Source organism: Centroberyx affinis, unplaced genomic scaffold, assembly GCF_046629955.1.
Source record: "Centroberyx affinis isolate AG114_WGS23_722 - 3 ecotype Tasmania unplaced genomic scaffold, CSIRO-AGI_Caff_v1 ptg002564l_1, whole genome shotgun sequence".
Taxonomy (NCBI): Eukaryota; Metazoa; Chordata; class Actinopteri; order Beryciformes; family Berycidae; genus Centroberyx; species Centroberyx affinis.
In genome coordinates this window covers 37,282-52,358 of record NW_027280774.1, presented here as the reverse complement: position 1 = coordinate 52,358, position 15,077 = coordinate 37,282, and the positions used below count along the sequence as shown (strand labels likewise).

At 42.4% G+C, this 15,077-nt stretch overlaps 1 protein-coding gene across 1 annotated transcript; it reads left to right on the top strand.

Annotated features, from left to right (window-relative positions):
- Positions 1 to 2,681: 2,681 nt before the first annotated feature.
- fam131ba (family with sequence similarity 131 member Ba) lies at positions 2,682 to 13,559 on the top strand. The gene is made up of 7 exons (XM_071534501.1): positions 2,682 to 2,900; positions 3,691 to 3,831; positions 7,131 to 7,286; positions 8,612 to 8,781; positions 11,044 to 11,163; positions 11,569 to 11,703; positions 13,329 to 13,559. The coding sequence occupies exons 1-7, from the start codon at positions 2,696 to 2,698 to the stop codon at positions 13,557 to 13,559; spliced, it is 1,158 nt and encodes a 385-aa protein (XP_071390602.1). The 5' UTR covers positions 2,682 to 2,695.
- Positions 13,560 to 15,077: the final 1,518 nt, after the last annotated feature.

Below are 15,077 nucleotides of genomic sequence, written 5' to 3'. Positions count from 1 at the left end.
TTGCATAACTAAAACTCCAATCTGCTTCCACTTTTACCTGGTTCTTCTAATCGCAGGCCAAAGAATCATCTGACACACTTGGGAAAAACAGGAATTATCTTTTCACTTTATAAATTGAACCCCAGCTATACCAACTTCAACGAACAACTTCACCCAGGAGGACGAGGAGGAGGAGCTTGGAACCAACATGGCCGCCCCTGTGGGTGCCCCGCCCCTTCCTGTTTCACTTCCTACTTCCCCTTTCTCCCATTGATATCAACAGCAGACGTCAATGACAACCACATTTCGCTGAGTCATTGATGGAAATCCAATCAGATCTTCTTTGATTTCAAAGAGACTAAAGTAAGTGAGATTACTTACTTTAATTACCTACCAAAGCATCTCCACAGGCGTGTTGGGAAACGTAGTGTATCTGTCATGTGGCGGTGGTGGTGATGGTGGTGGTGTGGTCCTTTATCTGTGAAGCAGTGATTCTCTTGTGCAGTGGCTGATGCCTCTTTTGTGCTACTGTATCTCGTGTTTTGTGCTTCAAATTGCAGTGCTTTGTGCTTTGCAGTGCTTCAGTGCAGTGCCTCAAAGTGTACAGCAGTGTTTTTCTATTGTGTCTGGTGCACTAAATCTGTTCTGTATCATTTAATATTGTTTTTATAGTGTTATTTTTTGAGCCTGTTGATCTTTTGAATAGCCAAGACCCCAACACCCTCTCTCATCCCTCATCCCCATCCTTTCCATTCCTATTTCCATTCCCAATTAGACTCTGCAGGGAGTGTTTGATTTTCAAATGAGATTGGCCTGTATTGTCCAAGGGGAAAAACTGTTTCTATTTATAACTCAGCCTGCAACTTGCCTCCTGCAGCGGGGGAGCAATTTCCGAAGCTCTGTCTCTGTTTATTCATGCCTGTTTGATTTTAATTTAATTTTTTATCGATCAGCCTCTCTGCAAGCATTTGACTCAGTGAATATGTCCCTTGTTTGAATCCTGTATTTGCATCTTAATTGGGCGGAGATTTGCCAGTGGACCTTTTTCAACATTCTGTTTACACCCAAAGATTATTCCCCCTCCCTCTCCCTCTGTCTCTCTAACACGTTTTTAATCACGTAAAGTCTAATGAATCTCATTTACTCTGTTTATCAGGAGATGAGTAATGGCTTTAATTATTAATATGAGCTCGTCAGCGTTTTCACCGTCATCCTCGCGTCCTGTCCTGTTCAATTCAACGAGTTCTGACGAGCAGACGGACAGCCCCGTCCAATCAGACGTTTGGCTTCTCCCACCTGACCTCCTGTCCCTGCTCCGACCAATCAAGTCCAATTTCAGAGTTCATTCATTTGAAGGGTTTCGTTCCAAAATGCTAAATATCAACATCATATTCTGTATTTAAAAAAGGCTTTTAGTGGTTAGAGAGACCGGTCCTGTAACTGGAAGGTCACAGGTTTGATTCCCTACAACCATGCGTCCTGAAGTGTGCTTGAGAAAGACACTGCACCTGTTCACTCCTTGTAAATCACTGGATGAGAGCATTAGCTAAATGCAGGAAATGTAACGTAACAAGCACAAAAAACACAGGTCACAATCTCTAAAATGTTAACCTACTATACGTTTTACTCTCCACAAGCCTTCTGCACTGTCGCTCCTCTCCCAGGAAGAACTGTCTGGAAAATCCTGCAGTGCAAGTGTGGGATGCATGCAGGGTGGGGATTTATACGATGGCTACCAATGTGTACTTCTTGAGCTGTCAATTGCCCCTACAAATTAAACTCGACTATGAATTGACTGAAATCAATTCATAGCCACACTTGAATATTAATGATAAAATTTGCATAATACTGACACACAAAAGCAGGGAGCAATGAACTGACAATGTGTTCTGATCTTTCTGGGGTCGATTCTCAATTTCTTGAAAGATTTGGGTTGGTGTTTTGTTTTAAATTTACAATATAAATCACTGGGTGAGTCTGGACTTTTACTGAGGGGAATCTAAATATCTTCAAAACATTGCTTTTTAAATCAGGAGTTGTAGTAATCTCCTCATCAGGCTGAGTATTTTCTGCCATGATGCCAGGAGCTAGCATGTGTGTGCTAACAACAAGCTAGCAGGCTAGTAGAAGAGTAGAGTGTGAGAGTCTATGGAGCCGAGGCATGAGGAGTTAGGGGCGTTCAGTTAAATCAGCTATAAAACAACAACAACAACAAAACAAAACAACAACAAAAATTGCTGTTTTTTACGTATTCGACAGGCAGATTGGGAATTCACTGTGATTTGCTGACATTCAACTGAAATTTGCATATTGAAATTCATTCAGACAGCCTTAGTATACACTACTAATGGAAGTTAGGTGCAGGGTTGTGGAACAATGACTATTTTCTCATTAACCTCATACCCACTCACAACATAACTGTATTTGAATGCATCTATACCAGTAGATTTATTACTCCATTGACTGTATCTGTCATAATTTCATGTATTAAACATTTATCTGTAACATTGCACACAATATGACATTTTCTCACTTTCTCAAATCGTTCCACTTCTTTCCTGAGCCTCATGTGGAGGTGTGGTCAACTACATAAACCGAATGTAGTTTTGACACCATTTGTGTGTGTGTGTGTGTGTGTGTGTGTGTGTCTGGTGTGTGGGTGTGTGTATGCCCCTGGTCCTCCCCTACCGTGCCCGTTGTAGGTGTGTCTCGCTCCATGAAGGACAAGGTGACCAAGCCCACTGCCATGGCCCAGGGCCGGGTCGCCCACATGATCGAGTGGCAGAGCTGGGGCAAACCATCCGCGGGGCCGGAGGGGGGGGCGGGCCGTACCAACCTGCAGAGGGAGAAGGAGAGGAGGCTGGAGAACGACGCGTACAGCGACCTCAGCGACGGCGAGAAGGAGGCTCGCTTCGCTGCCGGTGAGGGTTTACCTCGGTTTACCTGGGTACAGCATACCACAGCCATCAGGAAACGCCCCGTCGGGTGTCATCAGGGTTCTTACACAGTTTCACAGCCTGGAAAACACCCAATTCTTTTTCCATACATTTCTAGACTATCCAGACCTGTGTAGGAACCTATATTATCGACTTTCTACGAGTACTACACATGTGTACTGTCTGAAGAAGTGTAAATACATAAGATTAAAAAACAGGAGAGGCTGGCTATGTTTTATGGGAATTATCAGCATGGTTTGAAAGCGTCTTTGACATGTCAGATTGCTTGGCTGAAACTAACTCTAACATAAATAAAGTTACACTAGTCAATAATGATAAAAGATTCAATTGAATTACATTGTGTTAGTGAATAGGATTATGTCATTATTAGGTAATTATACAACAGTTAGTTCCAGTCGAGTAATTTTGGACAGGAGGCATTCCATGAGAGCTGATATACAGTGTAACAGCACTGGAACGTTTTACTGTATGTATCACGCCACTTTACAGGTGTTCTAATAGAAACAGTTTATAGTGGAATCCTGAGGGAACTGTTTTTGTTGGTGGAGACAAAAAAAAAGACAAAAACCATAATCTGTTGTCTCAAATTACTATTACTTGATAAATGTCTTTGTTTATACAACTGTTGTATAAAAGCAAATCACACTCGAGGTCAATATGTTGGTTCGATATGTCCAATTGGTAATACTACTACTACTACTACTACTTCTACATCTCCAACTACTACAGCTGCTGCTCTCCCTCCTCTCCTCAGGCATCATGCAGCAGTTTGCGATCTCGGAGGCGACTCTGTTCGGCTGGAACTCGATGGACGGGGAGAGTATGGGAGCCGGCTCCAACCAGGGCAGCGTAGCCCACCTCAGTGAGGTCAACCAGGAGAGCATCACCAGCAGAGGTATGGACTACAAACATGGCTGCCACATGGCTACCATATGAGACTGCTACAAACATGGCTGTTTGTTTGTCTGACAGCAGGATACTGTAAAGTTATGAATGGATATCCATGTCATTTGGTGGACAGATCGGCCTTGGGCCAAGGAATAATTGATTTTGGTGGTGACCCGGATCTGGGATGGTCCGCCGATGATTTCTTAGCTATAACTTTGAAACTAACGGAGACAGAGACTTGAATCCAATCCTCAAACTGTTTTTTAACAAAGTGTGAGGTGAAAGATAGAGACTTGAAGTGACTTGTTTGCAGGGTCAATAAATCAACTTAACTTTAAGTTTAAGTGATAGGATTTATGTGTTTGGGTGTAACAGTAAGCTTGGAGAATTGTTCAGCGTTGGCAGAGGTTTGTGTTCTCCAAGTTTTCCGAGAGTCTGCAGGTTTTCATTTGAACCAAACACTACACCAACTGATTTCATTGATTAGCACACCTTCAACCAGAGAAGAAGAATTAATCGGTGAAATTACCTGCTATGTGATTGATTGGAAAAACCTGCGGACTCTTGGGCCTTGATGACATAGTTGAGAGCCATTGCATTTAGCTGTCCACAGTATCTATTTAGCGTTAGAAACCAAAGTTAGATGTTAGATGCTATACCTATACATTACATTTTTAATTACTAACAGGGCAACTGCCTGAACCACAAACACAGCTACAACATAACACTAGTCACTGTATGCTCACTATGAGACTAAAAAATTATCTTCCTGACTTTAGTAGGAAAATGGAAACACTTCCCCCACTGCAACACATACTGAATGTTTTTGGACCACACTGTAAACTGTTATTTTTACCATTTAGCATAAATCCACAGTTTTGGAAAATTAGACTAATCCTTTGGGAGATAAAAAACAGCCACGTCACGTTTTCTGCCGACCAACTGTAAAGGACTTTTGGAGGACAGGTACTCAGCTGTTCCACAGCAGAGTTTCATTTCTGCCTTTCACTGCTGCTGGCTGCTTACTCATGAGAACTTCCAAACGATAAATCCAGATGACAGCCTGTCATTTTTGAAATAACGCAATAACGTTTTGATTGGGTTTCATAAGACCTAGGGTTGAGTAATTTACCCTAAACCTAGGGGGCCTAAAGGCACACAAACTTTCTATTCAAATGAGGAAATGAAACACACCAAAACTGGTGTTAATAGAATTTCACCTCACACTTTCCTAGTTTCCTCTGGGGAAACTAGCTTGGATGCTGTTTTGGTCCTCCATGATTTTCAAAATTACACTGATCGGCCTAAGGGCGGCGCTTGTTTAACGTTTGTTTAATTGTCTGTACGTCACGCACAATATCTCTGACACCACCGATCAGATTTTCCCGAAACTTAAGGGAATGATGTGTCTGATTGCTGTGTTCTGCTATCTTCAAAATTGCACTAATTGGCCTAAGGGGGGCGCCACATTGTTTAATTATCTGTACCTCACGCACAATATCTTGTACGCCAATGAATGGCTCCTCCTCTTCCCCTTTTACTGCCACAAATCAAGAAACATTAGGGAACATATTTTTTTACGTATTGCCCCACTACAACTCTGCAGCATTCGTGGGGGACAACATGTTTACTGTTTACTTGTCTGGTTTGAGCCTCAGGTGGCAACATGCCTGTTTAGTTTAGTTGCATATACAACGATAAAACAGAGAGAAGGGAGAGAAAATAGCAATTTATGCAGATTAGTTAAAGAAACCCCATTTTACCTCATGAGAACAGTCAGATAACCTTATAAATTAAAACAAATAACCGTCACGAAAGCTAACAATATAGCCCTTACTTTACCTGTCACTGGTGCCTCAGACAAGAGACTACAGTGAAAAGCTGACTGTGGGGTGTTTCCACATGTACACAGTGTCACACTGTAGACCGCCTGTTTCTTTTTTAGCTCTCGCTGGTGTTTAGCAAAGCAGAGCGCTGTCCAAACCCCGAGGGACCCTGTAGGTTAACACAAGGACTTAGCCTGCTCTCATTAACAACACCATATGGGCTCTGCTCTCCGCTTTATCTAGCATGCAACACTCACACGCACGCATGTATACATACACACACACGCAAACACAAGCACAAACACACACACGAAGCACACACAAAGCGAGCACCAATTAAAAAGCTACTTATTATCACCATTAGGACTAAAGGGAGGTTTCTCCTCCCCGGTCTCCTTGACTGTTCAATCCCCAGGCCGCCTCTATGTGTTCGCTGTGTAATGACAATCCCACTGCAGACAGGCTCATCACACTTGCATTAAAGTTATTACAGTTTGTTGCTTTTGGATGAAGTCGGGTTTATATGGCTTTGTAATAGATTTGTAATTTTGCTGTGATTGACTGAATCAACATTTTGGGGTATGATGTTGGATTAATGTCTCGTTTTCTAAGATACACTGAGGCATTTTACATTTTTTCAGTGTTGAAGTTTTTGTCTCAAAGTTTTCCTGTCTGCCTACAACACACGCTTCATGTGGTTTTGAGAAAAATAAAACAAGGCCTTAAACGCTTTTGAAAATGAATGGCTGGCCTTGAAAATACCTGATTTTTTATTAAGATATAGCACTCAAATTCATCAGTATGCCTCAGCCCGCTCCGTCCTAGCAACACTTTTCTCACTTTTTTTAGTAGTACAAGTATAAAGTGCTTCACAAGTTAAAAGAAAACTAAAATAAATAAATAAATGCATTTTAAAAATTACATATGAACAATGAATATATATGTGAAGTCAGTCAATCGAGATGATGCAAAGGAAGCTAACAAACAAATAGCATAAAACAAGTGAGTTGTTAATTTGAGGAAAACCCTGTGATGGAGGTTTGTGTTGCTACAGGAGCAGTTTTGAAATGAAGGATTTAATTTCTTGAGTAAAACTGAGGCCTCTATGATGTCTACTTTTGACCAGTCATGTCTTACCTCAAAACATGAAAATTTGAATTTCACCAAACAAGACCTTGCTGAATTTATTTCTTTCTTTTCTTTTTCTATTTCTTTTCTCTTGCAGTCTTATCCCCCGTGTCCATCAGGCACGTCTTTGTTTTTAGCTAGCAGTGTTGAACAGATGCTTGTGGGAAGTTCTTGTCGTGGTTCCTGCTGTTCCTGTGAGTCTTCTAATGCAGCTTTGCTTTTCCTCCCGTCACTCTTCCTTTTCATCCCACTCTCTGCTTCCCTGCACTTTCCCCATCTCTCTGTTCCTTGTGTTTCCTCCATTCCTTCAACCCTCCACCTTCTCCCCTCTCTCATCCCTCCACCCGTACAGACCAGGTGCTCCACCACTCCTCTGCGGATGTCTGGCCTCATACCTACGTCTCCCAGGGTCTGTACTGCCTGTCCTCCTCCGACGCCTGGGACCCAATCACCAGCCAGCCCTCGGGCGTGGCCTCGCCGGCCGCCGGCTCCTACATCATGGCCACCGGTGAGGCTTCATTCTACTCTCAACTTACACTGTAAAACATCTTACAGACTTTGGACTTGTGGCAAGAATTTGCGTCATTATTTTGACACGGTTAAAATAATGGTGCAGATGATGTAACGCTTTAAATTAATTACATGACGGTGTTTGTTAAAGTTGCTCTAGGCACGATTTTTATGTAAAAATCCAGCCGTCTTATCAGCCTAAATCAGAAAGTGGGGCTGCAACAGAAAAGAGTGTCTCATCTCCCCTAATTGAGATGCCATAGATTCACCCTGTTAGATGAGATTCACCCAAATTAAATTCTGGTGTCAGGTACGGACACAGGAGTTTAAGAATCAAAACTTAATAATTCAAACAGTAACCTCTTGCTACTCTGGGGCCGCCGACATGCAAAGTTGCCTCGTATTGCTTTAAAGGATAAGTAACTGAAGTTCTTTGTTGACAAAATGATAACAGACTGGATCCTCTATCATCAAGTTTAATTTTTAGATAAAGTTATTATTTTCAACTCATGTTTGATGATTTCAGCCAGTTTCACTAAAGCTTTGTGCAGGGAGGAGCGCACGCTGTATCACCAAACTGACCACACCAGAGTGCCATGCTATTCACGAACTGTGCTCAGTGAGTGGAAAGCTGCCTAAAAAGCAAAACCTTTATGCATCTGTCATGGTTATGTAAATGATACTGTTTTCCTCATTTTGCCCACATATTTATTTGAAGGCGAGGCCATGCAAATTGAGAGAACACGTTACACCACCAACTCCCCCAAATCTAAGTTGCTTTGAAAGGAGGAGTAAAGCAATGTGTTTGGCCATTCAGAATGGCTTCTATCATTACTACAACTGATCTTGTGTTTTACATACACGGGCCAGACATGACCATCAAGCAGACCAGGGTGGACCGGCACTGTACTTCCTGGAGCAGATTAGAGAATTGTCCAATTACAAAGGGCGCTTTAGGGCACAGGGGTGCCAGCATTGATGGATTGAAGCTGAAGCATGCAGTTTGCACTTGCAGTTGGTGATGAAGGGGCTATTTGCTTGTGCAGTGCTCTTTTCAAGGGCTTGTTTGTGCCACAAGTTTATTTGCATAGTGAATAAGAAGAAAACTCTGAACTGTTAGCTCAACCTACTGAGGCACTAAAAGGTGCAGATTGCCATCACAACACAGTCTTAGTGAATGTGGAATAATAACCTAATAACCTAATAATCTCCATTTTCTTACTACTTCCAACAAGTGAGCAGGTAGGGCTTCGTAGTCTCTCTAACCTCTGGGACGTCCTGTTGCCTCTACTCTGACACTCTACTGGTTTATTGCTGTCCCAGGTGGCAGCAGTGGAGCGGGGGGTACGCCTGGTGAGGGGTACGAGGGGACGGTAGGAAGTTACCTCCAGCAGCACCAGGCTCAGCTCGCCCTGCAGCAGCAGAACCAATTCCAACAGCTCCAACAGCTGCAGCACTACCAGCAGCAACAGCTACTGCAGTACCAACAACAGGTCAGTACTACTGATACTGTAGTGTACTGTATATACACAAAGTATTTGACTGCAATTGCAGTACCAACAACAACAACAGGTCAGTACTACTAATACTGTAGTGTACTGTATATACACAAAGTATTTGACAGCTACTGCAGTACCAGCAACAGCTCAGTACTACTAATACTGTAGTGTACTGTATACCCACAAAGTAACTGACAGCTACTGCAGTACCAGCAACAACAGGTCAGTACTACTAATACTGTGCTTCATCTATGGCTCTAGCACTACCAACAGCAACAGCTGAGTAGCGGTACTACAGTAGTACTGTACAGTATACAGTATATACACACTAAGACACAGCACCAGGACGACCAGCAGCAACAACTACCCCAGCAGTAAGAAGTCAGTAGTACTACTACTGTATGTTATTTTATACAGAATGGTTTCATGGTACGTTCAGATTACGGGCTACAAAATTTAAAAAACAATCCGGTGTACCAAGCTGCATTGTCGCCAACGGAGAAATTTTTTATTTGGCAAATAATCATTCTTGTTAATTGAAATGATTCATCAAGTAAATAAAGTAGGTACCCTACGCTACCTTCCCTCTTCTCCGATTGGTTCGCGCTTCACTGCGTCATCAGAGCATGGAAAAAAGTTGAAGCAGCTGAACTTCAGTTTGTAGCTGCACTTGCCCGACTCGCTGCTACATTTTACACACTGCTGTTTGTGGCACTGTGTTGCCAGCTTCCAAATGAATGACTTCCTGTTGCTTTGTAGCCTCTAATCTTAACGTACCATTAGCTACTACAGTGCCAACAACAGGTACTAGTACTACATAGTACTACTTCTGTACTGTATCTATATATTGGGGTACTGATGGCTTCAGCACTACTTTGAACTGCCTCTATTGTTGGCATCATCAGTAACACACTGTATAGTATATACTGTATATAGTACAGCCACTACAGTGCCAATAACAACAGGTGGCTGCACTGTATGTATAGAGTATGTTATTAATAATACATAATAACAACAGAACCAGTTGAAACAGCCCACGGCTACCAACAAGAACAAGTCAGTACTGATGCTGTACTATCTATGTGGTACGTCTATGCAGTATGTCACTAACATTACCAACAGGCGAGACCATCAAATCAAAGTGGTTATAAGCACTACTTTCCAGCATATCATGATCCGTAGAGTGCAGTCCATTTGGCATGTGGTTTCCACTTCCCAGACGTGGGATTCACTTTATAGAAACAGGCTGGTGGGAAGTGAAGAGCTTCACAGATTCACACACTGGCAAAGCTCAGTGTTTTGCTTTGAAATACATGGGGAGGAATGAGCTGGCTGTGTGTGGCTTTGGCTGGTGTTAATCAGCTGCTGCCAATCAGCTGCTGGGCCACCGGGAATGTCTCTGCAAATCAAGTGAGTCATGATAAATTGTGAAACCCATAGACTTTTTTTTGGGTTCGTTGGCTGCTCTTGCTTTGGTACATCACAGAACTCATTAAATACCTTGGGGTTATGAAATAATAAGACGAAAAGGTCAGGGAGTGTATGTTAGGAGAGGTATACTGATCTGAGACCACAACTGAAATTAGCTTTTTGGCTTTACTGTGTGTGATATATGGTCTCACATTGAGGTAGAATATTGAACATACTGCAATGCATTTTTCTGAGTGAATTTAAAGGGGTATTAAGCACAATCTAAGACCTCTTTTGGTGGTCAGTAGGAATTGATAACACTGGCAGAAGTTTCCGCCTCCTATGCAAATCTCTGGTACAGCCCCCCCCCTCCATGTTCGCCTGAGCTACGGTGGCCTGTAATTGACACAATAAAGTCACATTTTCGCAAGTAAGCTAGTTAATTAGAGCAGAGATCCAACGGAAACATGTAGAGCTATCATATCTCCATGCAAAATACTGAAATAATAAAACTGCCTTGTCATTTGTTTGGCATGAGAACGAGGCTTTTTAGTCTTCATAGCGGAAATGTCTTGTGATGCCAGTTGCACGTTTGTAGCGCCGTTCTCTATCGTTAAGCAGTTGAGACTGCAAGCAGCGGATTGAGAGAGTCTTGAAACTTCACTACGGCCCGGAAAGTGAGTTTTGAAAGCCAGAAACCTCAGCACCTGGTCAAGTATTCCTTGAGTCATTTGTATTGATCAACAACCCTATCAACCCCCTGTAGATATATTATGGTCATTTTGCCCGTTTAAAATTCTAATTAATTCTCTTTTCTCCTCTTCTTTTCTCTCTCGGTGCCTACAGTCTATGGAACACAGGCTACATAGTGCCTCCCATTCCCTCCAAGCCACTCCCAACAGCACCATCCACAGCCTCGGCCCTCCCACCCACCCCCGCCTGGCTGACCTGTGGGGAGCAGCGCAGGTCGAGGCCCACCAGGTACGGACTTACTGTCTTACTTACCTTCCTTCCTTCCTTCCTTCCTATCTTTCCTCTGTTGTCCTGTAGAGGCGAGCCTTGCTGGGGTTGGGAGAAAAGAGCTGATGTTTCCCTTCATTTCTTGCCTTCCTTTCTTTCCTTCTTTCTTGCACTCTCCTGCAGTAAATACACTTTAAGTCAATAACCTGTTGAGTCCTCTTCCAGTTTAAATCAATGAAAAAGAAAATGTACTTTAAGAAGTCAATAACCTGTTGTGTCCTTTTCCAGTTTAAATCAATGAAAAAGAAAATGTACTTTAATAAGTCAATAACCTGTTGATTCCTCTTCCAGTTTAAAGCAATGAAAAAAAAAAAGACAAGCGGTTAAATCAATACATGTACCTGGTTGCAGGTGGAGATTGTGGGGCAGCTGAGTGGAGCGATGGCTGAAATGGTCGGGGGAGTGGTGGAGACAGTCGGGGAGGAGCCAGAGCTGGAGTCTGAAGGCATGTCCGAGCAGCAGGAGGAGGAGGAGGAGATGACGAAGGTGAGCTACCTCAGCAGACTGGGAGTTTTATTTCATGGAGGGTTATGCAGGACACTTTGCTCTAATTTTACTGATGATTCACTGAACACCAAGTCTTCCTTCATCTGGGGCGGCCCAAACTGCCCTGGTTTTGGTTTCTGTAGTATTCATAGTGTCATAGCTGACATATCAACAAGGGCAGTTAGATAGATAAGGTTAGATATGATTATATGAAATGACTGAAGACTGAATAAAGTCTTTCATTTCAAAATTATATATTCACCAATTGGCACAAACATTTTGGATAGCACAAAGTTAAAAGAAATGATGGTACTTTAGTAAAGTATACTAATGTCCTTGGTTGACAAGATTTACAAAGTAGATCCTCTATATTTTAGATATATAATGGTAAAATTAAGGAAACTATTTACTAAGACGCACTGAAGATACGATCGTCCAAACCGCCTCTGGACTTGGTCAGAGACACAGCTGGCCAAATTAAAAGTAAACTGTAAATGCAATGCATCTCCAATCCACATAGCAACTACGGAAATGGAAATAAACTTTCAGGCGTGAATCCAACCAGGAAGTGCATGCAAATCAAACAGGTGGCAGGCAGCTTGGACAGACGGACATAAATATTATGAGAGAAGCTGACGTGCACAGAAATTACAATTAGCATTTTGCAAAGGACAGTGAAATCCAATTTCAATGTTCAAGTCAGGTGTAAATGTAATCCAGCTGGATATGACACACATTAATGCCAAGTAGTAAGGGGAAGAAGAGAAGATCTTGCGATCAGGGTTTGTACCTTCTTCTGTCCATATTCAGTTATATTGAGGATATGAGGGAGAGGGGGACTCTTCATCAACAGTACAGGCTTTGCAGTTGCATCACAAATCTCCCAGCAGCCACATCTGGCACCATCATCATGGAGGTCCGTTTATACTATAATATGTAACAACCAGGCAGGAGAAAGAGATACAAGAAAAGATTGCTGTGGTGTGGCTGTAGGTCAATTCAATAATGTTATATGTTAAAGTGAATAGTATGATAAGGCAGATTTGTTTCTAAATTCAGGTTACTGTGACACAGACTGTCTTATCTTTAGCCTTATAGCCCCTCTGGTCTGAGACTCTAGTCCAAAACACTACAAGTTGTAGCTTTCTCAGTTAACCTGAATGCACAGTTGGTTTTGGCACTGTTAGCTAGTCAACTAGCCAGTAGATTTGGCAAAGCAACCAATGCTAATGTGAACATGCAACTACTAGCCACTGCTAACACTAGCTTCTATGTTAGCTAGTGCATTAATCAGATGTGTTTACAACAAACCAGTGATAGTTAGCTGGTTAGCTAAAAAGCTGACATTATCTAAACAAAATCTATCAGCTGTACCAGTTATGAAATGATTAGTTCAGTCAACACAGAAATTAACAATGTATATACAGTTATGTTGATATGGCAGTTAGGACCTCCAATATGGCCGCTAGAGTAAGTCCTCTATCAATAGTCTTGGCTTGGTTTTCTTTTGGGCAACTAGTGTCCAGAACTTTTTCATGTCTGGTAAACCCCCCTGAATTTCCCCAAGGGGATTAATAAAGCGCTATCTTATCCTATCTTAAACGCATCATTTCCTGTTTTGACAGGTAGAGGAAGTAACGTTAACCTTGGAGCCGGCGCCATGCTCTTTGACCCCGTCCCCCCTGAGGGAGGAGGCCCCCCCGACCGGAGGCTTGAGCCCGGGACCGCCAGCACAGACCGCCGAATTGGTTCGCGCGAGGATACCGTTCGACGTCACGCCCTGCGTCGTCCAATCTCTGGAGGAGAAGGACGAGGAGGCGGAGGAGGGCTCCATTGTTGTCGTGGCAACCAACTGAGGGCCGCTGATTGCGCGCAGGGTCAGAGAGAGACTGACAACAAGGAAGTAAATACTCCAATAATCAATCAATCAATCTATTCTATCCCATCCCCTTCCCCTTCCCAACTATTTACCCACTTTGAGATGGAGGAAATGCGTGAAGACATTTTCAGAAGGAAACGTGGGATGTAATGTACACAGACCGAACATCAACATAACTGTCCCCAAGAGACTGAGGGAATTGTGGAATATTATATATGTGACAATGGACAAATCAAATTCCAGGACAGTATGAGAGACTTTACTTCAGTGACTGCTGAAACTAGCTGTGTGAGGATGTTTTACGACGGACAACCAAATGGTTTGGACCAATCGGAACAAAGGAACCGGGACTGAGAGATGAAACAGTGGATGGACGGATGTGAAACTGGAGGTAGGACAAGGAGCAGAAAGACAAAGAGGTTCTGGTCGAAAAATTCAGTGCAATACAAGGAACATGGAGACAACAACCACAGCTGGGTCAAATGGTATTTGCAAATAATTCATAGTGTTTGGTTTAAGCTGCTTTGAGCACCAGAAGTCAGCGGTTTGTCACGTCAGACAAGACATTGTAGGGCCAGAAAGTTTAGACAGTCACAGAGAACTGTTTGATATTCAAATTAGTGTACTTTTCTGTGACTGACAACTTACCTGACCCTAGCGGAGATGCCCCGATGTGGTAAACCCCGCCCATCTGGCACTCCAAGCAAGTTAAAACAAACGCTGAGAAGTATTTGCACATACTCTTTCCCCTTGGTCTGGACACAACCAAAAGAAAGTGCATGCTTTTTAACAGTGACCTAGCCCTAACAGTATAACACAGTATACAAAGTAATAATATATCAAATTGCTTTTTTTAATAAAACAGAAAATTCCAATAAACTAATATGTATTTGTATGAATGTAAGAATGTATGTATAGTACGTATGTATGTTTGTTTGCTTGTATGAATGTAGCTTTGTGTGTAAAATATATATATTCTGGGAAACAGATTCTTCTTGCCGCTGTTCTGTTCCACTGTGTCTTGCAGAAACGGGGGCATATGCGTGCACACACACACACACACACACACACAAACACACACATAATAATACTCACGCACATTCACAAACAAAGAAATCAGAGTCAGACTCGAGTCACAATTTGAATTGCTTGAGACTTGACTTGATGCATGAAGACTTGAGACTTGACTTGGGTTCTGTTGACTTGGGACTTGACTTTGACTTGTACTTTGATGAATTGAAAAGGATGACTGAAGTTTTTATCCTATTAGAACCATATTGCATTGAAAAGTCCTAGATATTTAGTTTTTTTTAAGATATTAAATTGATACTGGACTCTTGATTTGTTCTGACTTGACTTGCTGTTCTACATTTAGACTTGAGACTTGACATTAATAATGCTCATTCATTAAACAACTGGCTCATGTTAAAGCTACAATAGGCAACTTTTCGACTTGAGGCAGCCAAGAATATTGTTAGTCCCGCCCTCCTCTCCC

Coding starts and splice junctions, on each gene's coding strand:
- fam131ba (XM_071534501.1), top strand. CDS start 2,696: ATGAAGGACAAGGTGACCAAGCCCACTGCCATGGCCCAGGGCCGGGTC. Junction 2,901..3,690: donor GGAGGCTCGCTTCGCTGCCG/GTGAGGGTTTAC, acceptor TCCTCTCCTCAG/GCATCATGCAGCAGTTTGCG. Junction 3,832..7,130: donor GGAGAGCATCACCAGCAGAG/GTATGGACTACA, acceptor CCACCCGTACAG/ACCAGGTGCTCCACCACTCC.